The sequence below is a fragment of the Sceloporus occidentalis genome, unplaced genomic scaffold (genome assembly GCF_023333645.1).
Source record: "Sceloporus occidentalis isolate IW3139 unplaced genomic scaffold, rSceOcc1.0.p SCAF_1, whole genome shotgun sequence".
In the NCBI taxonomy this organism is placed as follows: Eukaryota; Metazoa; Chordata; class Lepidosauria; order Squamata; family Phrynosomatidae; genus Sceloporus; species Sceloporus occidentalis.
The window spans coordinates 129,115,332-129,138,512 of NW_028316981.1; the positions used below are offsets into that span (position 1 = coordinate 129,115,332).

Genomic DNA, 23,181 nt, shown 5'->3' on the forward strand with positions numbered 1-23,181 from the left:
GAAGTGGACACAGATCCAAATGAGGAGGAGAAAGCACTGTGTGGTGTGTAGTTACCAGTGACTGGGCAAGACTCTGGCCCGAGGTGTCACGGCCCAGAACCACAGAATCTTGGAAAAAGGTTAAAGCACCCACAACTACAGAGAAAACAGAGTATAGGAAGCCACACCAAGGAGTTTATCGCACCGGGGATAAAACGTTTCCCAACGGGCACGAGCAGGGCTGTGCACAGAGCATGATGGGAACCCGATGGGGCCCAGAACACTAGTTTACCGCACAGGGAACACCGCCGCTGCCGAGCGTTCCCATCGCATTCCCATCGCGTTCCCATCTGGTTCCAGGGGCCGCCATTTCTGGGAACGCTTTGAAACAGTTCCCAGAAATGGCATCCCCTGGAACCCAATGGGAACACAATGGGAACGCTCGGCAGCGGCGGCGGCGTTCCCTGTGCAGTAAACTAGCGTTCTGGGCCCCATCGGGTTCCCATCATGCTCCGTGCGCGGCCCCATTCATGCCCATTGTAACGCATCGGGGAACGTTTTATCCCCGATGCGATAAACTCTCAAGAGAAGGCTTGGAAAACACTATGCTGCCAGGAACTCCCTGGTAAGCAAGCCCAAGAGAAGTCAGAAAGGATGTGAACCTTTTGAGGACGTGGCTCTTCCAACTCTTTGAAAGCTCTGGAAGGTCTGTCAGTGTTAGCCCCATGATGGCAGTTCTCTTCTGGGAGAGTTGAGCCAATCTGGAAACAGCCAGTCTCAAAGTGTGTGTTGTATGTGTTGTTTACCTTCATTTCTGACTTATGATGACCCTGTCACAGGGTTTTCTTGGCACATTTCTTCTGAGGAATTTTGCTATTGCCATTTTCTGAGACTGAAAGACTGTGACTTGCTCAAGGTTACACAGTGAGATTTCATGACCTAGAGGGGATTCGAATCCTGCTCTCCAGAGTCACAGTCCAACACTAAAACCACTACACCACACTGGCTCTTCAATCTCAAAGCAGGCCTAGAGTTAGCAGAGAGAGAGGATCCTACCGGCAAATTAATGTCCTGTGTCTGCAGTGGTATTGACTAGGGCTGCCCAAGTGAAAACTGGAGAGGGCTTCTCTCCTTTTAATGGTTATGTAGAAGATGGAATTCCAGCAGAGGTTGCTTGTTATTTTGTGGCATGAAAAGTAACACCTGCTGAAGTTCCCACTGCTACACAACCATTAAAAGTACAGGAATCATCTCCGGTTTTTATTCTGGCAAACCTAGTGCTGACCCAACTCTCCGTTCCTTTTTTAAAGGGTCATTTGCACACTGTTGTTTTTTAGCACAGCTATGCAAATAATTTTACTCAGGCATTCTGTGTTTGTTGTTCACACTACAGAACTGTGTCTATGCACATCTCTGTGAGCTTGGTTGCTTACACATGTCAGCACTCAAATAAAGATGAAGTCCATGATGCAAATGTATTTGAAGCACATTTAAGGCATGCAGAGTTTTATCCTGGTTTAACCTGGGTCTATTCGCAACGATTATTCACATAGCTGGCAATCCAAATCTTTTAGGAAAAAAATCCGGCATTGATTATCCTGGGTTAACTGGGTTTTCAGGCAGTCCCCCCAAAAAACCTACTTGGATGCATTCAAAATGCATGTGAACAACAAAGATTCAACACAGATTCTACTTGGATTATTTTCACCATCTGAATGGGTAAATGCTTGGCGACAGCCTGGGTTTACTAGTCCCTGGCCTCACCAGCAATTCACAATGAATGAGTCCTTGGGTGGCCCATCGGGAAAACGTAGTTAAACATGTCATAACGTTACCTACCTTCAGTCCTGATGGTGAATGGAGAGTCTCCCAGTCTTTTGGCTGAAAACTGCCCTCCCAGTGATGTCATTAAGAAGCAGAGAGTGAAAAATCCAATCCCCACCACAAATATCCTGTACAGGAAAACAAAAGAACAGATGTAGAGTCAGGCCTGGTTTGTTATAGCTCAACAATATGCAAAGAAAATTCCCTATATATCCATTAAACCTGCTTCTAAGAATATTACCATTGGTCCACCATGTTCCCAGAAGAAAGGGGGAATAAACTATACCAAATGTCAGATTTGCATACAAAGCAGGAAAAAAACAAAAGTTTTCTTTTAGCATTCACTGAAAGCACCATTTACTGAAAGGTTTCTTACTACAGGATATGGGGTGTATATATCGCCCTCCCTTAAACACCACAATCTAAGTAATTAACAATTAACCGCAGGCAGTTATGAAGTGAATGTGTTGGTGCAGTAGGAAATGAGAAACACAGCCATCAAACTTCACAGCTTCTTGTCCCCATCCACCCTCCTTTTCCTTCCTACATTTGCTAGACTGAATAAGCTTCAGGCAGAAGCTAACGCTGAGTTAGCCGGAAGAGAACCAAATACTTCTCTCAGTTAGAGAAATTAATTGTATTTAACAGGAATGAAAGCTGCAAGTAGCACACAAGTTCAGAGTCATTGCAGGGCATAATAATCCAATGGGTGGTTATCCTGCACAAACCCTCTCTTGAAATGAATTTCACAGTTTTGCTTTTAACAGTTCCCACTTGTTCATCCAATAGATTTAGTCATTTCACCCCAGTCAATAATTTATATATTTATTTATTTTTAAAAAAACTGTATAGTTTTAACACATGCAATTAAAAAAACCACAACTTTTTGGAGATGCTCAAAACTGTTCTTTGGTCTTGTCCCTGGAGGCAGAGGTCCCACAGTCAGAAGGCAATGACCAATGACCTTTGTAATTGCTACTGATAGTAGACTCAGCTGACTCTGGGGGCTGTTTCACACTACACAGTTATAGTGCTATGATTCTGCTTTAACTGCCATGGCAACATCCTATGGCATCCTGGAATTGGCAGTTGGCTAAATTAGAGGTGAGCAACCATGGGGAGCTACAGGCTGCACTGCACCCCCAAGAGAGCTTAAAAGACTATACCCCCCTATATACACCCCAAAACCATAGTTTTACCCCCCAAATGCCCTCTAGAGGCTCCAGGGCCATTTTTAGTGAACAGAGGGCTGTTTTAGAAAAGACTTCTCCTAGAACCTAAAATGGCCCAAGGGAGGGGAAAATGTGGCCAAATGCCCTTTACACTAGAGCACAATTTGAGCCAGACAAGGCCTCTAAAAATGTGATTTTTAAAAAGTACTTTACTTCTGAGGACCACATGCAGCCATGGACTTTGGCCACTCCTGTACTAAAAGAGAAGACTTGCACAGATAGATAGATCATGCATGGATCATTTCCACACTTAATTTAAAACTTCAGGTTCTGAACACTTTAATGTGTTTTATTCCTTTCAGGAGGGAATCTTAGGTGGACCAAAGAGGTCCTCTCACCCTCATCTTGCACATCAGGTTGACATTTTTCTTTCAATCTTCCATGTTCATCAGCCCACAACCAACACAAAAGATCCCATCGATCCCAGCTTTCAGACTGTGAAATGCTGCCTGTTTATCACCCATTGGCAATGCTCATACCTCCAATGCTTCACGACACTGAGACAGACATAACACCAATGCCTTCTACCTCATTTCTTTCTCAGTTCAACTACAAACCTGGCAACCTTAAGCATGAGTGTGTTTCCAAACCAACCAGATTAACAGGTGAACCACTGCTGGTGGGGCATCATTCTCTGTCTCACCTGAGGGCAGCAAGCTAATTGGAGACAATGCAGGATAGGTTGTGTAGATTGAACAATGCTTCTCAAACTACCCAGTGCAGTAGACCAAGAAAAAAAATTCCAGTGTGCAAAAGAGTAGCACCATATTTGTATTGTATTATTATCATATTTGCATAAGTTACTAGAGACTCTCTGTGGACCAGCAGTTGATGGCTCACAGACCAGCACCAGTCCACAGACCACCTTTTGAGTAGCATAGGTTCAGAACAGCCTTGAGTCTATTCACCAGCAGAAGTGAACAACCAGGTGGCTGCAATTGATGCCCCTTTCATGTCACCCAGTATATGTTAGTGTCTCACTCTGTTTAATAGTAGAGCCGGTGCTGACAGACAGGAATAATCAACATGTGGATGTGTCCCCCTGTGAATGTGTGTCTCAAGTAAAATCTGAGTAAACTGACATGGCTTTAAATTCTAATATTTTACAGTCACTCAAAGAACATGAACTTTCAAACATTACACTTGAAACCTGCAATGGCTGGTGGCATCATATTCACTGCTGCTAAATAATTCATGCTGAAGACCAAACATTCTGCATGATTGGTGTAGCTGTCAATTCCAAAACAGAAATGATGGCACAAAGTTTACCCCATATTAGATGCAAAATCCTTTTCATGATAGCTTCCACACAATCACCATAATTCACTATGCACAGCCTACTATGGCCATGTGTCCTATATCAGTCCTCTGCTTGAAGGTGTCATTAATTCAAAGGATTTTCCCATCTCACTGTAGTTTAAACATAACATATCATAGGCAGGGGGAGAAGGAGCCCTGAATTTGCCCCTCTACCATTAGTACCTGAACAGCAACAAATACAGGGTCTCAAGAGATTATCAGATGGGGGACAGGAGTGAAGCCCATCCTTATCCCATCCGTGACAGCGATCACGCAAAAGACATTCACACTTTGACGCACTCATCATGTCATAAGCCTGTCAGTGAAGTGAAATTGCATTAATGGGTTCTTCCATTAATGTAAAATGAAGGGCAAGGACAGGACAATTCCACCTCACTGACAGGACAATGACAGGATCAGCTCGGCGACATCTGAACGTCCTTCCTGCGATTATGTGGGAAGGATGGGACAAGGACATCCCGTCTCCTGTCTGATAATCTCCTCAGTCTAACTTCCTATGGTGGGATGTAATGTCTTTTTCAAAAATATTATAGAAATTATGTTTGAATTTGCCTATTTATGTATCAGCATTTGTTGTTGTTATGTTCCTTCAAGTCATTTCTGACTTATGGCAACCCTAAGTCAAACCTATCATGGGGTTTTCTTGGCATGTTTCTTCAGAGGAGGTTTTTCATTGACCTAAGACTGAGAGAGTGTGACTTGCCCAAAAATCATCCAGTGGATTTCATAGTCGAGCGGGAAATCAAACCGGGGTCTCCACAGTCATGGTCCAATGCTTAAAGCACAACACCACACTGGCTCTAGAGACCAGCTACTGTATATGTACATTTTATGAACATCTATATCTTTTTTTTTATCCTCTCTTTGTATGATGTATTTCCTCTTTTTCCCTGAAGTATAGATGGCCAAATTATGTGTGCGTGTGCACACACACACATACACACCTGGATCAGTGCTATAGTACCATATAAGCAACAAGAGACTTGCTGTTTGGGATTTCCTTTAAAAACATAGGAAGAGAATCGCAGCCTATTGGGGGTGACACTCTAAGGTGGGGGTGACACCACTGCTCCTTAAATATTTGTATTTTGGCAGAAATGGGCTGTGGCATTCACCTGTATCTCTTTGAAATAATGAAGAGATCATAGAATCATAGAATCATAGAATCGTAGAGTTGGAAGAGACCACTAGGGCCATCCAGTCCAACCCCCTGCCATGCAGGAAATCCAAATCAAAGCATCCCTGACAGATGGCCATCCAGCCTCTGTTTAAAGACCTCCAAGGAAGGAGACTCTATCACCTTCCGAGGAAGTGCATTCCACTGTCGAACAGCCCTTACTGTCAGGAAGTTCCTCCTAATGTTCAGGTGGAATCTCTTTTCCTGTAGCTTGCATCCATTGATCCGGGTCCTGTTCTCTGGAGCAGCAGAAAACAAGCTTGCTCCCTCCTCAATATGACATCCTTTCAAATATTTAAACAGGGCTATCATATCACCTCTTAACCCTCTTTTCTCCAGGCTAAACATCCCCAGCTCCCTAAGTCGTTCCTCATAGGGCATGGTTTCCAGACCCTTCACCATTTTTGTCGCCCTCCTTTGGACACGCTCCAGTTTCTCAATGTCCTTTCTGAATTGTGGCGCCCAGAACTGGACACAATATTCTAGGTGGGGCCTGACCAAAGCAGAATACAGTGGCACTATTACTTCTCTTGATCTAGACACTATACTTCTATTGATGCAGCCTAAAATAGCATTGGCCTTTTTAGCTGCCGCATCACACTGTTGACTCATGTTCAACTTGTGGTCTACTTGGACTCCTAGATCCCTTTCACACGTAGTTTCATTCAGCCAGGTGTCACCCATCCTATATCTGTGCATTTTATTTTTCCGCCCTAAGTGCAATGCCTTACATTTCTCTGTGTTGAATTTCATTTTGTTAGCTTTGGCCCAGCTTTCTAGTCTATTCAGGTCATTTTGAATCTTGATCCTGTCCTCTGGAGTATTAGCTATTCCCCCTAATTTGATGTCATCTGCAAATTTGATAAGTATGCTCCCAATTCTCTCATCCAGGTCATTGATAAAGATGTTGAATAGCACTGGGCCCAGGACAGAGCCCTGTGGGACCCCACTGGTCACTTCTCTCCAGGATGAAAAGGAGCCATTGTTGAGCACCCTTTGGGTTCGGCCGGTCAACCAATTACAGATCCATTTAACAGTTCCTTTGTCTAGCCCACATTTTACAAGCTTGTTTGCAAGAATGTCATGGGAAACCTTGTCAAAGGCCTTACTGAAATCAAGATATACTATATCCACAGCATTCCCTTCATCTACCAAGCTGGTAATTTTATCAAAGAAAGAGATTAGATTTGTCTGGCATGACTTGTTTCTCTGAAACCCATGTTGACTTTTTGTGATTATGGCATTGCCTTCTAGATGTTCACAGACTCTCTGTTTAATGATCTGCTCCAGAATCTTTCCTAGAACTGATGTCAGACTAACTGGATGATAATTGTTGGGATCCTCTTTTTTCCCCTTTTTGAAGATGGGGACAACGTTTGCCCTTCACCAGTCTGCTGGGATCTCTCCTGTTCTCCAGGAGTTTTCAAATATGATTGCCAATGGCTCCGATATTACTTTTGCCAGTTCTTTTAATACCCTTGGATGGAGTTCATCTGGTCCCGGAGACTTAAATTCATTTAGATTAACAAGGTGTTCCTCTACTATCTCTTTACTTATTCTGTGCTGAAATTCCCCTATTCTGTCCTCTGTTCCATTTCCTCAGGTTGAGCACCCTTTGCCTTTTCTGAGAAGACTGAGGCAAAGAAGGTGTTGAGTAATTCTGCCTTTTCTCTGTCTTCTGTTAGCATTTTGCCATCTTCTCCACGCAGTGGCCCTACCGTTTCCTTCTTCTTCCTTTTGCTGCGGACATATCCAAAAAAGCCCTTTTTATTGTTCTTAACCTCTCTAGCAAGCCTGAGTTCATTCTGCGCTTTAGCTTTTCTGACTTTACCCCTACACATGCCTGCTATTTCTTTGAATTCCTTTTTCGTGATTTCCCCCTTTTTCCATTTCTTATACATGTTCCGTTTCAAACTTAGCTCGGTTGAAAGTTCCTTAGTCATCCATCCTGGTTTCTTGAGACACCTCCCGTTTTTCTTTCTCACTGGAACTGTTTGAAATTGTGCCTTCAGTATCTCCCTTTTGAGAAAGTCCCATCCGTCCTGAACTCCTTTATCTTTTAGTATTTCTGACCATGGAATCGCCCTCAATACTTCTCTAAGTTTACTGAAATCCGCTCTCCTAAAGTCTAGGATGCGTGTCTGACTCTGCCTGGCTTCTCCTTTCCACTGGTGTGAGTGGGATGAGAATCAGTGGAAGGAGAAAGGAGACTTCCATGTTTTTTAAAAAAAATATTAAAATCTCAAATTTTAAAATTTGTTTTAAAGTTTTTAAAACTTTAAAAACATCAAATTTTACCAAATGTTCCCTTTAACCACATGAAAATATATATATATATATATATATATATATATATATATATGTAAACACATTTATTCTATGTGTATGATATCGTAATTTAAAGGTATAATTTTAATTTTGCTAGTTGTTTATGTCACAACTGTTGCCATTATATTCAGTGATATAGGGGAATTACATTTTATAAGTGCATTTGTACAAAAAACATTACTAAGAATTCAGTATTATGTGGTATAGGCGGAGGTCAGTGGAGGGGGGGTGACACCATGAATTACTGCAACAGATGATGCCAACCCTAGTGACGCCATTGGGGGAAGGGTTTACAGTTTACAATAGTAGGTCACCAAATCGACTTCTGTACACTATTCACTCTTAACGGCAACAGTCTGTTTGTTCCCTAAAGCATAAATTTCATACTGATATTACAGAGATAGTGGAAATTTGGGTATTTAATTGTCATGATCCTGTGATTTGTTTCTCTCTCTTCAGATTCTCCCCATTGACAAGAGACTCATAATTATGCAAGGCCTTATTTGTGCATTTGAATCTTCATAATTATAATCTAGCAAGGAGTGATGGTTAAACACTGCATTTAATTACTAATTTAGACCACTGGAGGAGAGGGAGAATAAAGAAAAGCTAATCATGATTAACTGAAAGGGAGGGAAATAAAGAAGTTGCATGGTCTTGAATTTCATTATAAGATGAAAAATGTCAAAACTTTAGTGCCTGTAGTACCTATACGGATCAAAATAAGAAAACATGGAGAACTTCAATGAGGCAATACAGCGATCAGACAATTGATTTTACTCTGTTCTACCTGAAACAAAACAAAAACACCTCCTAATTAGTATCTGATTTCTATCTAACCACAGCTACCAAATTTATAACATTGCTGCAAAGAACCCCTATTTTAAGAAGCACCAGTACTTGAAGCTCTGTTTATTTTAGCCCCAGTAAGAAGATGAAGTTTGTTTTGGAGTTGCTGTTGTAGATTTTATTCCTTTGTTTGCTTGTTCAGGGTCTTGCAAAAGGAACAACAGCAGAAGGCATCCTTATTACATTTTGCTTCACATCCAAACATTTCTATGGCAGAGATGGCCAATTTACAGGCCCACTACCTGTTTATGAAGCCCCTGGTTTCTGCCAAATTTCATTCCATGCTGGCAAATTTCAGTAGCACAATTGCAGCAAAATAACTATTTATTCTTTTGTAAGCAAGGTGCACAAGAACATGCACCTTGCTTTAAAGCAGAATCACACTTCCAGGAACCTCCTAGGAGATTTAACACAAAAACACACCCTGTTAGCTTACAGTTGATTCAGTATGAAGCGGTATATAAATGAAGCTGTTATTGCTTGCTATTGCTATTTTGGGGAAGTTTTTCAAACATTTTGCCATGGCAGTAAATGCCAGTGTGGTCAAAGGTACCCTCGCCTGAGGTCTAAGGCTAAACGTGATAAAATCACACACTTCTGTAACATTAATGTCAATCCAGGCCAGGCTAATCAATATCATCTGTTTCACTAAGACCCCATACAGACAGGCCAAAATAAAGCTGCTTCGGGTCACTTTGCAGGTATACTGTTTCAATTATGCATGAGTACTAAGAGTCTGGAAGCCGCGCCAAAGCCACGATCCAGTCCTAAGGATTAGAGCACAGCTTTGGTGCAGCTTCCAGACTCTTAGTACGTATGCATAATTGAAACAGCATACCTCCAAAGTGACCCGAAGCAGCTTTATTTTGGCCTGTCTGTATGGGACCACAATCTCCTTGCAATGAGGAAGAAAAAAGTGGAGATCAGAAGAAGAAAATTGGAAAGCACAGAATAAGTCTAATAAAGTGAGCCTTTTGTATCCATTGGGGTTTGGTTCCAGGACCTCCCCATGGACACCAAAATCCATGAATGCTCAACTCTCATATATAATGGGGTAGTAAAATGGTGCCCCTTATATAAAATGGCAAAATCAAAGGCGGGTTACAGACCGCCCGTTTGGGGCGGCCTGCACCTGCCCCTTTCCCCGCTGTATCGGGGCCTCAGCTGCCAGAATGGCAGCCTCCGAGGCCGCGATCCGCCACTTTCCAGGCCGCGGGGAAGCGGCAAAAGGCCTCTTCCCCACGGCCTGGAAAGGGGTGTCCTTGGGGCTTGAAGCCCCAAGGACACCCGATAGTGGCGGGGAGGAGGAGAAAGGGGCCGCTTTGCCCCTTTCTGCTCTGCGTCGCTGGCACAGCCATCTGAAGGCTGCACCAGCGACGCAAACTGTAAAAGGAGCTCCGTTTCGGAGCTCCTTTTTGCGCTGTGGAAAGGGCGCTCTAGGCGCCCTTGTGCGGCGTGACGACATCACATCCGCGCTGCCTCATTTGGAGGCGGTGCATTCGTGACATCGTAATGGTGGCGCCTGTGTGCATAGGGCACCGCCATTTTGTGCACGCTACGTGTGTCCTAGGGTTGGGGGCGTCCGGAAAGGACGCCCCTTTCTAACCCTAGTACGCGCAGAGCGTGTACTTTTAGGCCCGTGTGTAACGGGCCTTCGTTTGCTTTTTGAACTTCATAATTATTTTTTATTTTTTTCAAGCCATGGATGGTTGAATCCATGGATAAAGAATCAATGGATATGGAGGGCCAAGTATACTGTACAACAGCAATTTGAATTTGCCATTTGTAGGCTCTTTCACAAAGAAAGAATCTCTGTACCATAATCATGTGACCCTCCAAATCTTTATCATTCACTATGATGGCTGGGACTCACAGTCCACATCTAGAGGGCACATAAGGATGCTTCCTTTTAAAACAAAACAAAACAAAAAAGCACTGGTCTATGGCAAAGTATTTGAGTGCAGCCATGTTGCATAATAGCATTTTTACTACAGTATGATGACATTTAGCTTATATTAACATTCTGCAGTAGTATAGTGACACAGTTAAGGTGCTGACTCTATTGATTGCAAGATCGGCAGGTTGGCAGTTGGAGGCCCAAGTGCTATGTGATGGGATGAGCTCTCATCACTAGTCCTAGCTTCTGGTTCAAAAGCATGAAAATGCAAGTAGATAAATAAGTACCACTTTGGTGGGAAGGTAATCAGCGTTCTGTACAGTCATGCTAACCACATGGCCACAGAGTAGTCTTTGACAACACTGACTCTTCGGCTTAATAATGGAGATGAGCACTACCCCCTATAGTTGGACACAACTTGACAACTTTGTCAAAGGAAAATACCTTTACCTTTACCTAGTGTATCTATAGAACCAGCATAGTGTAGTGGTTTGAGCATTTGACTATAACTGTAGCAATCAGGATTTGATACTCTGCTCAGCTATGGAAACCCACTTGATGACCATGGGCAACTCACATACTCTCAGCCCAAGAAAACCCCATGGCCTTAGGGTTGCCATAAGTCAGAAGTGACTTGAAGGCACACGATAACAACAAGTGTGTCGATAGAATTCAGATAGGAAGTTAGTGCCACATCATCACCAAATTTTGTTTGCCTACATCTCTGGTTCATATTCCCTAGGTTAAAACCAGCTCAGCAAGACCAGATATTTCTGAGCTGAACAACGCAACACCTCTCCCCTATGACAGCAGCTGGTAGTTTCCATGTCAGTGTAGCATACTATTCATTCTAGGTTTGTGGCTAAGAAAGTACATTTTTGAGTATCACATGTGCATGTGTGCCTACATCCCATAGGATGTGCACAGCCAAGACACTGAAGGTCCTTCTACAGGGCTTCCCAGTGTGAGAGTTTTGGACTATCAAGAGATCTAGTGAAAGGGAAAGGAGATTAAGGGAAATGTTCCAGCACTGCCAGTGTGTGTATATCTTTATACACAACTATGGACACTGGTATACAAAAAGATGATGTGAAAAAGCCCCTAAATTTAGTTTGAAGATGGTAAAATGTGGTGAAGTGGACATATGTTAACTCCAGGGGCTTTCCCTGGGCTCCAGATTCCCTAAAGACCCCCTTAAAAGCCCCCAGATCACAAAGAAGCAAAAACTTACAGTGAAAAGTGAAAAAAACAGTGGGAAACTGTGACTCCTGAAGCCCCAGTTTTCCCTAACACACACTCCATCACTGCCAGGCAAAAACCCCAAATCTGCAAAAATAAATTTACCCAAACCTCAAAATCACAACTAGAAGCAATAATCAGCAATGCAACCCACAATAGAGGCCAAAATTGAACCCTGCACATGCAGCAATCACCCTCCCCAGACAAAGTTTGAAGCCATGCCAACTTTTTTAAAGGGCCAAGAGCAGATCAAAGAAATGTGTCTACCTTGCCAGTCTCCACTCATGCCATCCTTCAGCATGGCAGCCCTCTTAAATTGGGCTCTGCTGTTCTATTAAGCCAAGTGTCATTCAGTGTGAGAGAAAGCGACAGCTCTTGCTGATGGCTGTGTATAGTCTGTGACACAACTGGCACAGTTAGTGAATTGCTACTGAAACACACATCCTTCCATCCAGTTTCTAGTTTTGCACGCAACCTCATCTTAGGGCTCAACTCGCATTAGTTCAGCCAGCTTTCCTAGGAACCTAAGCAAAATCAGAAGTGGCACGTTTTTCAGAGAAGAGGAAAGTGCACATCTGAGGTAAAGTTTGCCTATATGAATTTCTTATATGTGAGTTTGCCAGAAGAGAGCAGTGACCAATCAGTGGTGGTCCATGGATCCTTTTCACTGGGATGGTGAATCTATTCCAGGTTTTGGATTGCGAGCTGTTCAAAGGGCAGAAACTATTTTGAGTGGTTTGAGCATTGGACTACAACTCTGGAGACCAGGGTTCAAAGACCCGCTCAGCCATGAAAACCCACTGGGTGACCTTGGGCAAGTCAGCTTAAGAGGAAGGCAAGGGCAAACCACCTCTGAACAAATTTTCCCAAGAAAATGCTGTGATGGGATCATCATAAGTTGGAAACAACTTGAAGGCGTGCAGCAACAGCCTTAAAAAGCTCATTCAAAGGCTAAAACATGAAGTAAATTCACTGCTCCACTGATGTGTGAAGCACTACCACACCCCATCACAATTCTTGGGGAGCAGACCTGTAGTCAGCAACAAATCTGGGTTTTCCACCAAATTTGCACTCTACATATACCTCCATGCTATTTTATTCTTCTCACAGGTGCAGCCATATGAAATGGATTTCCAGACACTGGTTTTTTACTTTCTGCATTTAAAAGCACAATCATGTCAGATTGGTAACTTCATGTAAGCTTTTCATTCTTGTCCTTCTGTAAAGGGAGCAACTGCCTTGAACTAGCTCATCCTGCTGCAACCTGGCCCTGCATGCACTGGGCTAAAATTTCAATCATACCGATCCAGTATGATCGAGATTAATGGGCATTTCAGCACACCTGGGGGACACCAGATTGTGGAAGTCTGGGGTGGTAGTGTCTCTCTCTCTCTCTCTCTGAAGTTGGCACTGAGAACCTTATGGCATGGATGTTCTTTCCTCTAATCCAAGAGGCAGGAGGGCACACTACCAACTGAAGGAAACCATTTCTTCTTATGTTTCAGGTGAGTGCTGATTCACCCTAATGCCTGGCTATAACTGCCTATGATGCCTACATAACATCACTGTAGTACCAACACTATGTGATTTCTTTTTGACTTGTACACTGGCAGCATGGCATAGTGGTTTGAGAGTTGATCTATGACTCAATTCCCAGCTCGGCCAAGACACCCACTCCATGACCTGGGGCGAGTCACCTGCTTTCAGTCCCCAGGGAAAGCAATAGTAAACCTCCTCTGAACAAACCTTGCCAAGAAAACCCCATAAAAGGTTCACCTTATTGTTGCTGTGAGTTAGAAATAATTTGAAGGCACACAGCAGCAACAGCAACAACAACAACACTGGCATACCTCTTAGTACATCCCGTCGTAATAACTTGTTGTTGTTGTTGTTGTTGTTGTTGTGTGCCTTCAAGTCATTTCCAACTTATGATGACTCTATCATAGATTCCCCCCGCCCCCCGGAAAGATTTGTTCAGAGGACCTTTTTGCCATTGCCTTCTCCTGAGGCTGAGAACTTAAACACCCCATTTGTTTATTTGGAAGGACGTTGTGCTACCTGTCAGTAAAATTGCCCATAATGCAGTGATTTCCAAACTTTGGTCCTCCAGACAGCTTGGCCAACATCAAGAATTCTGGGAGCTGAAGTCCAAAACATCTGAAGGACCAAAATTTGGGAACCACTAAGATTCTAGAATGTAAAAGAGTGCAAGGACAGCTAAAGTAACTATTAAAACAAGGTAAGCAAAGAGTAATCCAAGGGTGGCATGTGACCCCTAAGGCTGCTTTTTGCACTCTTCCAAATCTCCCCCCATCATTTTAAAAGGCAAATAGTTGCTCTCCACCCCCAGAATAGCAATTTGCTTTTAAAACAGATTGCACCCCTCACTGCACTGTTGTTTTTTCCCTTCAGAACCAAGGATGCTTTCATGCTTCACATTTATAGCAATAAGATTCCACTTTAACTGCCATGGCTGCAAGAACCCTGGGATTGGCAATTGGGTCAGAGGCACCTGGCTGAGGAGACCAAAGTCCCTCCCTATCAACTGCCAATACCAGGATTCTTCAGGATGTTGCCAAGGCAGTTACAGTGGAATCATCACACTATAACTGTCATGTGAATCAGAATAACCAGGCATCCTCCTTTTTCAGGGCATGTCCTCCATGTCAACCTTCTGTCCAGGAGGAATCCGCAAATGTCCTCTGTTTTGAGCATGACTAAGAAGCATGAACTCATATTTCTATGACTGCTTTTACCTTTTATTTTGTCATGTCCTCCATTTTTCTTGAACATCCTACATTTTGTGGTGCTTTGTCCTCCTTTGCAGTTAGGACATCTGGTCATGTTGCATGTCAATAGACCCCAGAAGTGGACTTCTGGTCACTTCCAAATTTTTATTTTTGGCATTTTAGCAGTCCATATGGTGCCAAAAGGGTCCCTGGGGAATAAGGTTTGTCCCTGGAGCCACCATAATTGCCTATCCTGAATTAAAACAAACCCATAAATTCAGGGGAACAGGATCAGGGCAATATACATGGCATGTGGAACGGCTGGGCAAACAAAACAGCATTTCTCTGGTTCCTCAATTTAGCACCTCTGAGCCTCTCTGAGGAAAGCATTCCAGGGTGCCACAGCTGGAAATATTGTTCTGTTCTAAAAGCTAAACATACACCAAACAAACAAAATTGGTTCAGCATCAGCTCAGGCTCCATTCTCCTGGACAGTTTCCCTTTCTGAGTAGCTCAAGAGGACCAGCTTTGATGGGGAAAACTGTGTAGCAAAAAAGCATGAAACATCTCCCTCCCTCGGTGCCACCTCCCCCCCCCACACACACACACACCATGGAACTGCTTGCTGTTGTTGTTTTCACAAACAGAAATCTTTAACATTGGATGGACATTGTTCTTGTGTAAATTCAAGTCATTTTCAACTTACAGCAATCCTAAGGCAAACCTATCATGGGGTTTTCCTGTTAAGATTTGTTCAGAGGAGGTTTACCATTGCCTTCCCCTGAGGCTGAGATCATGTGATCTGCCCAAGGTCACCCAGTGGGTTTCATAGCTGAGTTGGGAATCAAATCCTGGTTTCACACAAGTCCAGCACTCAAACCACATCATGCTGGCCCTCACTATAAAGTCTAGGTATAAAGCAGGACATGAATGCCATCAACACGCCAACAAATATGTGTCTCCTGCATCATGTCTCATTTGACCCTTAGTCCCATGAGATATAGTGAAACTTACTTCCAAGAAAGACAGGAGGGAGATCAAGCTATTGGAATCATTACATTTTGGGGACTATAACTCTCAGAAACACACATTCCCATGACAAAATAGTCAGTGGCCCTACTAGCTAGGTATCTCTGAGAGTTGTAGTTCAAAACAGTAGCTTTTCCAAGATCTCCTATTGGAAATCATTATCTCTTAATTGCATTTTTATTTACTATGATGATTTTTTAAATCCAGGAACCCACTTATTGCTGGTGTGGGAGACTAAGGTATTATAAACTGATGAATAGCTGTGAAATCATTCTTGACCCACTTTTGGTCATCTTCATCTCTCCGAAGTTGCTGTTTGCCAGGTAATATCAATAATAGTTTTATCATGAGGACAATCTAAGTGGTCTGTGTAGCTGTTTCACCATCACAACTTTCACTATGTGTACCACTTTAGAGTGCATCTACACTGTATAAAATAATGCAGTTTGACACCACTTTAAGTGCTGTAGCTCCATTCTATGGAATCCTGGGATTTACAGTTTTACAAGATCTTTAACCTCCTCTGCTAAAAAGTGTAGGTGCCCTGCAAAACTACAGATCACAGGATTCTGTCAGATGGAGCCATTGTGGTTAAATGGTGGCAAACTGCATTATTTCTATGGTGCAGATTCACCCATCATCTCACTTCTTGCATCATGAGTAGGGTTGCCATAAGTGAGGACCTCCAAACCAGGACAAATGTATGACAAAATTTTCAAATGTAGGACACATTTTTGTATCCTACATTTAAAAAGGAGCCTCGCTGAGGGGAGGCTTTCCTTCCCCGCCTGGGCCCCGTTCTCACCGCAGCGGCGGTGGACCCCAAGCGGGGAAGGGAATGCTCCCCTCACGGAGGCTTTCCTTCCCCGCCTGGGCCCCGTTCTCATCGTGGTGGCGGCGGCGGAGCCCAAGCGGGGAAGGGAATCCTCCCCTCAGCCCGGGGGCGGGGGAAATCCCAGGGGCGGGGGCAAACAGGGGCGGGACCGCCCCAAACCGGGAAAGTCCCGCCCCCAGGTGGGATATGGCAAGCCTAATCACGAGGACACACAGACTCCTTATGTAAACTGTAAATATTCCCTTGTTGGTAGAGTGGGCAAAGTCTGGTCCTCCAGATGCTGTTAGACTACAACTCCCATCAGCTGGAAGGCAAGATGAGAGTGCAGTCAACCAATACTTGGAAGGCCAAACATTACTCAACCCAGCTCTATTTGAACATCGGGAGACATTTCATGAGTCATGGAACTTCAGAGTAACTTCACACTAATCATCTCTGTTATGGCTCTTTTCTAGCCAAGTCTTGTTTTTTAAATAAGATGCAGCTTCTTCTAAAAGTTCACTTCATCCCACCAAGTGGGGTAACCAGTTATTGAATGGAATGGACCAAGCAGCAATATCAAACGCTATCACAGTCTCCCAATTTGGCAGATTTGAGTAAGCAACTACCAGCATCCTAAACATAGCTTTCTAGAAAGAACAGTCCACCTTGGAACAACAGGTTCAGCCATATTTCTTGTTTTTTTAAAAAAAAATCCATACTCTTACTTAATATTGCAGTCTTTTGATTTATCTGCCCCTTACATAACACAAACCAAACAGCATGCCATTTGAAAGCAGTTGTTAAATACACTAAATTTCCGCATATCATTTTAGAAGAAAAGGGAAAAGTACTAGACAGTGCAAGGAGTTGAAAGCAGCCCACAGTAAAGGCAAGAAGCTGTCTTGGCCTTGGTGGAGACCAAGTGTAATGCCACCCATTTTTTTAAAATAGTTTGTTAACACAGCAGCAAGGAGAAACTCAAATTCCTGGGACTCACTGGGTGCAGAAACTGCATGGCCCTGGACTAATCTCACACAGAGCAGCCAATTTAGGGTGCATGTACACTGTAGAAATAATGCAGTTTGACACTACTTTAACCTACAGAATACTGTGATTTGTAGTTTTGTGAGACACCAGCACTCTTTGTTTTACAAGGCTAAAAACCTTGTAAAACTACAAATCACATGATTTTATAAGATGCAGCTACAGCACTTAAAGTGGTGTTAAACTGCATTATTTTACAGTATACACGCACCCTTAGAATGATATATATAAGGTACAGAGCCAGCATGGCATAGTGGTTTGAGTGTTCGACTATGACTCTGGAGACCAGGATCCGATTCCCAGCTCAGCCATGAAACCCACTGGGTGACCTTGGGCAAGTCACATACTCTCAGTCTCAGGGGAAGGCAATAGCAAACCTTCTCTGAACAAATCTTGCCAAGAAAAACCCATGATAAGTTTGCCTTACGGTCACCATAAGTCAGAAACAACTTGAAGGCACACAACAACAACAGCAACAACGTGGATCCCATGTTCAAGATTTCTGTTTGTGAGCACAACAAAAGCAAGTAGTTTCATGGTGGTGGGGAGATGGCACTGGAGGAAGGAGATGTTTCATGCTTTTTTGCTACACAGTTTTCCCCATCAAAGCTTGCCCTCTTGAGCTACCCAGCAGGGGAAGCTGTCCAGAGGATTTGAGTCTGAGCTGATGCTGAACCAATTTTGTTTGTTTGGTCTAAGTTTGGCTTTAAGAATAGAAAAATATTTCCAGCTGTGGCATCCTTAGGCATGTGACCTTGGGCAAGTCACATGCTCTCAGCCTCAGGGGAAGGCAATGGCAAACCTTCTCTGAATAACTCGGGCCAAGAAAACTCCACGATAGGTTCACCTTAGGGTTGCCGTAAGTCAGAAACAACTTCAAGGCATACAATAACAACAACAACAAGCAGTTATGAAGTTTAAAATTATATAGACCTCTCATCTACAACTCTCAACAAGAAATCATTAATGTGTAACTATTCATGCCAAAAAAAATCAGTCCAAAACAATTCCAGCGTCACACCACTATGGCAAGGTACCCAGCCACCCACATTCAAGTGAAGTCAAAACAAACTTGTTTCTTTTATAGACCTTAACCTCAGCTGGCCTCTTCCCTTAGGCAATAAAAGGGTTGGCATGTCACACAGTTAGGAAGTCCCCCATTTCCTCCCAAACTCTACACCACCATGAAGCAAAAGAGAAGAACTTTACCTAAAAGGCCTTAGGGTGACGAGACATCTTCTGATCATTATCTTCCCATCTGAATTCACTGTAATCATTGTTCAAACTTGGTATATATATATATAGGGGAAAAAATTGAAAATACAGCCAGTATTTCATAAGTCTGACCACGGGTTATTGCAAAGAGTGCATGGTTAGAGGCTTTCCGAGGACACGTGAAGCAAAGGGATACGGAATTGATCCAATAGATATCCACACATATATAGCAAATTAGAGCTTCATTTCCCTCCTTTGGTACTCTGCTTCTGTGGGTTTTTTCTCCCTTTCTGGGATGCCAGCTTTAGAAGGACCAGGTATGAACACAGACAGAAGAAGACTGAATGGTGTAGTGGTGATTTTAGTCACATTATAGAAGCCAACTGAAGCAAACACACCACCCTTTTCTCCAAGTATTAAATCCACCACTCAGGTGAAAAAACACCTGGACCCAGACACTCTTCTACTGAGGAGATCCTTCATCACAGCCAGTTACTCCTTTCTCTCTCAGCTTGCACCTGAATGAAAATCCCACAGCAAAGGCTGGCTCCTTTCTTTTGCCCAAGCAAGCTTCAGCACTTCCAGGTAGATGCCATTTCCAGGGCTTGTTTCCTATTTGAGAACTGACTCCCAGTCACAGTTGGAGAGGCAATGGTTAAAGGGACCAGCTCCGCCATCCCAGCCTGACAGCTGCCTTGGATCATCCTGGCCATCCGAAATATTCTGCTTTAACCTTGCAAATGGGCTGCATTGTTTCCATCTGGGAAGGATGCTCTGCTTAGAGTCAGGATTCCAAGAAAGGAGAAGCAGCAGCAAGAGCTGCCTGGTGCAATATGAATTGGATGCCATCTAGTGGCAACAGTTGGGAATCATCTGTTGCATTTGGCTTTCACTGCTGCAAATGAGGAGCTGGGAAGCAGAGCATCCCTGGATGCTATCGCCTTGCCTTACATAGCCTTGCCCTAGTACAAAAACGGGGAGAACAGCACCCAACTGATATTGAGGGAGTACAGACCTGGAATAACTACTGAGAAAGATTAAGGAAGGTGCAAAGGCAGGCTTACTGTTCAACACAAAGAAAGTAAAAATAATAACCAAGGAGAATCTACACACACTCAACCTCAACAATGAGAAAATAGAAATAGTAAATTAATTCTCAGACCTGGGATCAAACATTGACAGGGACAGGGATTGCAGCCAGGAAATTAGAAGATTAGGAACCGGGACAGCAGCTATGAAAGAACTAAAAAAGATCCTAAAATACAAAGGTATACAACTGAGCACAAAAGTTAGAATCATACAAGCCATTGTATTGCCTATCACCATGTATGGATGTGAGAACTGGACAATTAAGAAACAAGATAGGAAACATATCAATACATTCGAGATATGCTGCTGGAGAAGAGTACTGAGGATACTGTGGATAGCCAAAAAGACAAACAAGTGGGTCCTAGAGCAGATCAAGCCAGAAATCTCCCTGAAAGTCAAGATGACAAAAAGCCTGTCATATTTTGGACATATCATGAAAAGAGAGGACTCATTAGAAAAAACAATAATGCTAGGAAAGGTGGAGGGAAGTAGAAAGAGAGGAAGGCTGCATGCTAGATGTATGGACTCTATTAAGGAGGTCACAGGTATGAATTTGTACGAACTAAGCAGAGCAGTGGAGAACAGACGGTCCTGGAGATGTCTCATCCATAGGGTCGCTATGGGTCGAGATCAACTTGTGGTGCTTCTGACCAAACTGCAAGCCTCAGGATTCCATGAGATGGATCCACAATTAAAGTGGAATCATAGTGGTATAAATGGGTAGTGTGAAAGGGCCCTAAAGTCCAATACATATGGCTGAACTGGTTGCTGAATATAGAAGGAACTTACACAGATTTACTGAGAATGAACATTTGAAAATAATGTCTATGAACTAAAAAAAATGAAAGAAAGAAGCTGAAACATCAAGGAAGAAATGGATGATGTGTACTGCCTCTGTAACAGGCCATCCAGCAGTTCCAGCCTTAGTTGGCCATATGTGTGAATGTGAACAAAGAATTTCATTTTTTGTAATAAAAGCCTATATGGATGGTTAAGCCTGCTTAAAGCCCCCAGAACCCAGAACAATGCATTGCCTGGATGAGTTGCTCAACAAAGGAAATTTTCAGATCCTGTGCAATGTAGTCATTATACTTTTGGAGCAGGACTGGGGAAAACCATGTTCATCAGTGAAACTCAAAGGCTGATACTAAACCAATCCTGCCTTCAGCCTAGCCAGCCTCACAGAATTGTTCTGTGGATTTAAAAGGGGGGGAAGGAGAACCACATATTCCACCTTTAACTCTTTGAATGAAAAACAGGCTATAAACATAAGAAAATAATAATTTAAAAGTTGCACCAGGAGACAGTAGCTCCAGTCCAATTTTTTCTGCTCTGGGTTTTCCCAATGAATTGTAACAATAAATAATTCAACTTCAATTTATTGTTGTTGTTAAACATACTTCTTATATACAAATATTTGAGATTTTGGAATAAATCTGATGTGCTGTTGTTGTCTTCAGTTGTATATGTTATTATGAAACTGGAGGATATACTTGGGAGTTATTGTTGGACCGTTATGCAAAGGTGGAGGTAGAATAATGCAGTTTGAAATCATCCCTGCACCACATGGTAACTTATACACCTGTTGAAACCTTGGTCCAGTTCACTTTCAAATCACCTGAATAAAAATCATTCATACAGTGGTGGCTGGTGACTCTCATCTCAGTGGGGCTGTTAATCTACTTCAGGGTTCCCTTCACCCTACGTAACTATTGCACTACAATTCTACTTTAATTGCCATGATTCCATCCTATGGATTGGTGGTGCTTGTAGTTTGGGGAAAACATGAGACCACAATGGAAGATATTTCTTAACTCCCCTTGTTAAACTACAGATCCCAGAATTTCAAGGGATGTTTCTGTGACAGTTGAAGTGGAATCACATCACTATCACTGGACAGCAGGAAAGAGCTTCAGGTTTCAATCCAAGTTCTCCAGAGAGATTGACTTATTTTGAGCATAGACGTCAGCACTCTGGATAGCTCCACTGCTGCTGGAGCAGACAGCTAGCACTGATTTTTATGGAACATGGTTGTTGTTAACTGCAATCAGGCTGACATCCACTTATGGCCACCCCATCAATGACAGACCCCCCAGGTCAGTCTATCATCAACAGCCCTTCTCAAGTTTTTTAAACTCAGGGCTGTGGGCTTTGGCTTCCTTGATTGAGCCTTTCATCTGTAATGCAGTAGGTACCCTTATTGTTTTTTCTAGTTATTTTCTAGTGAGTCATTCTTCTAACGATATGGCCAAAGTATGACAGTCTCAGTTTAGTTATCTTGGCTTCTACAGAGAATTCAGGCTGGATTTGCTCTTGAAACCATTTATTTGTCTTTTTAGCAGTCCACATAATTCTTCTCCAGAACCACACTTCAAATGAGGTGGCTGTCTTCCTATCAGCTTTCTTCATTGTCCAACTTCACAACCATGCATAGCAATGGGAAATACAATGGCATGGACAATCATAACTTTAGTGTTCAATTAAATACCTAGACACTTCAAGATCTTGTCTAGTTCCTTCACAGACGCCCTTCCAAGCCCTAGTCTTATTCTGATTTCTTAACTGCAGTCAGACTAAGGCTGCACATGCACAGCAGAAATAATGCATAGTTTTTTGTGGGGTTTTCAGACTATGTGGCCATGTTCTAGAAGAGTTTCTTCCTGATGTTTCACCAGCATCTGTGGCTGGCATCTTCAGAGAACGTCAGGAAGAAACTCTTCTAGAACATGGCCACATAGCCCAAAAACCCCACAAAAAACTATGGATGCTGGCCATGGAAGCCTTCGACTCCACATCAGAAATAATGCAGTTTGACACCACTTTTAACTGCTTTCATGCCCAGCGTGGCTGAGGACTCAGAGGTTGAGGGGGCTGAGTTAGAGTCCCAGTTTGAGACTGACCCTGAAGATGAGCCAGGCCCTAGCTCTACCCTGCCAGCTCGAGCAGAGTCTGTGGCTTCAAAACGCTCAAGCAGAATCTGTGGCCTCCCAGGAGGCTCAGCAACCAAGCTTCCTGGCAGCAGAGCTTTCAGGCATGGAAGAGGATGAAGAGAGAATACCTAACTTAAACCAGCGAAGAACTGAAAAGACATGCCTCCAGCATTCAAGGAGGCTTTATGAAAAATGCTAATTAATCAGCAAACAGGTGAGCTCATGAGAACTGGTATTATAAACAGGTGAAGGATGCCAAGCCAGTTGTCAGAGATTATCTGAGTTTGCTGGCGAAAGCACACTTGTCTCTGACTCTCTCCTTGGCCTGAACTCTTGACGCTTGGACTGCTTTCTCATCTTGACTATCTGGAACCCTTGGCCTTTGGACTGCCTTGTTAATCTGCATCATCGGAATCCCAGACCTTGTACTGCTTGACTATTCTCTGACTGACTCTTGGTTCATACTATGGAGCTTTGCTTTCG

The 23,181-nt window shown here is 43.1% G+C and overlaps 1 protein-coding gene across 1 annotated transcript in view; it reads right to left on the reverse strand.

The window, feature by feature from the left end:
• MGAT5B (alpha-1,6-mannosylglycoprotein 6-beta-N-acetylglucosaminyltransferase B) overlaps positions 1-19,457 on the reverse strand; it is a 301,222-nt gene extending 281,765 nt beyond the window's left edge. The window contains exons 1-2 of the mRNA XM_089534995.1: positions 18,674-19,457; positions 1,819-1,931 (exon numbers count right to left, since the gene is read on the reverse strand). Of these exons, the coding sequence (XP_089391121.1) occupies positions 1,819-1,931; positions 18,674-18,741 (181 nt within the window). The 5' untranslated portion in view covers positions 18,742-19,457. The remainder of the gene's footprint in view (positions 1-1,818; positions 1,932-18,673) is intronic.
• Positions 19,458-23,181: the final 3,724 nt, after the last annotated feature.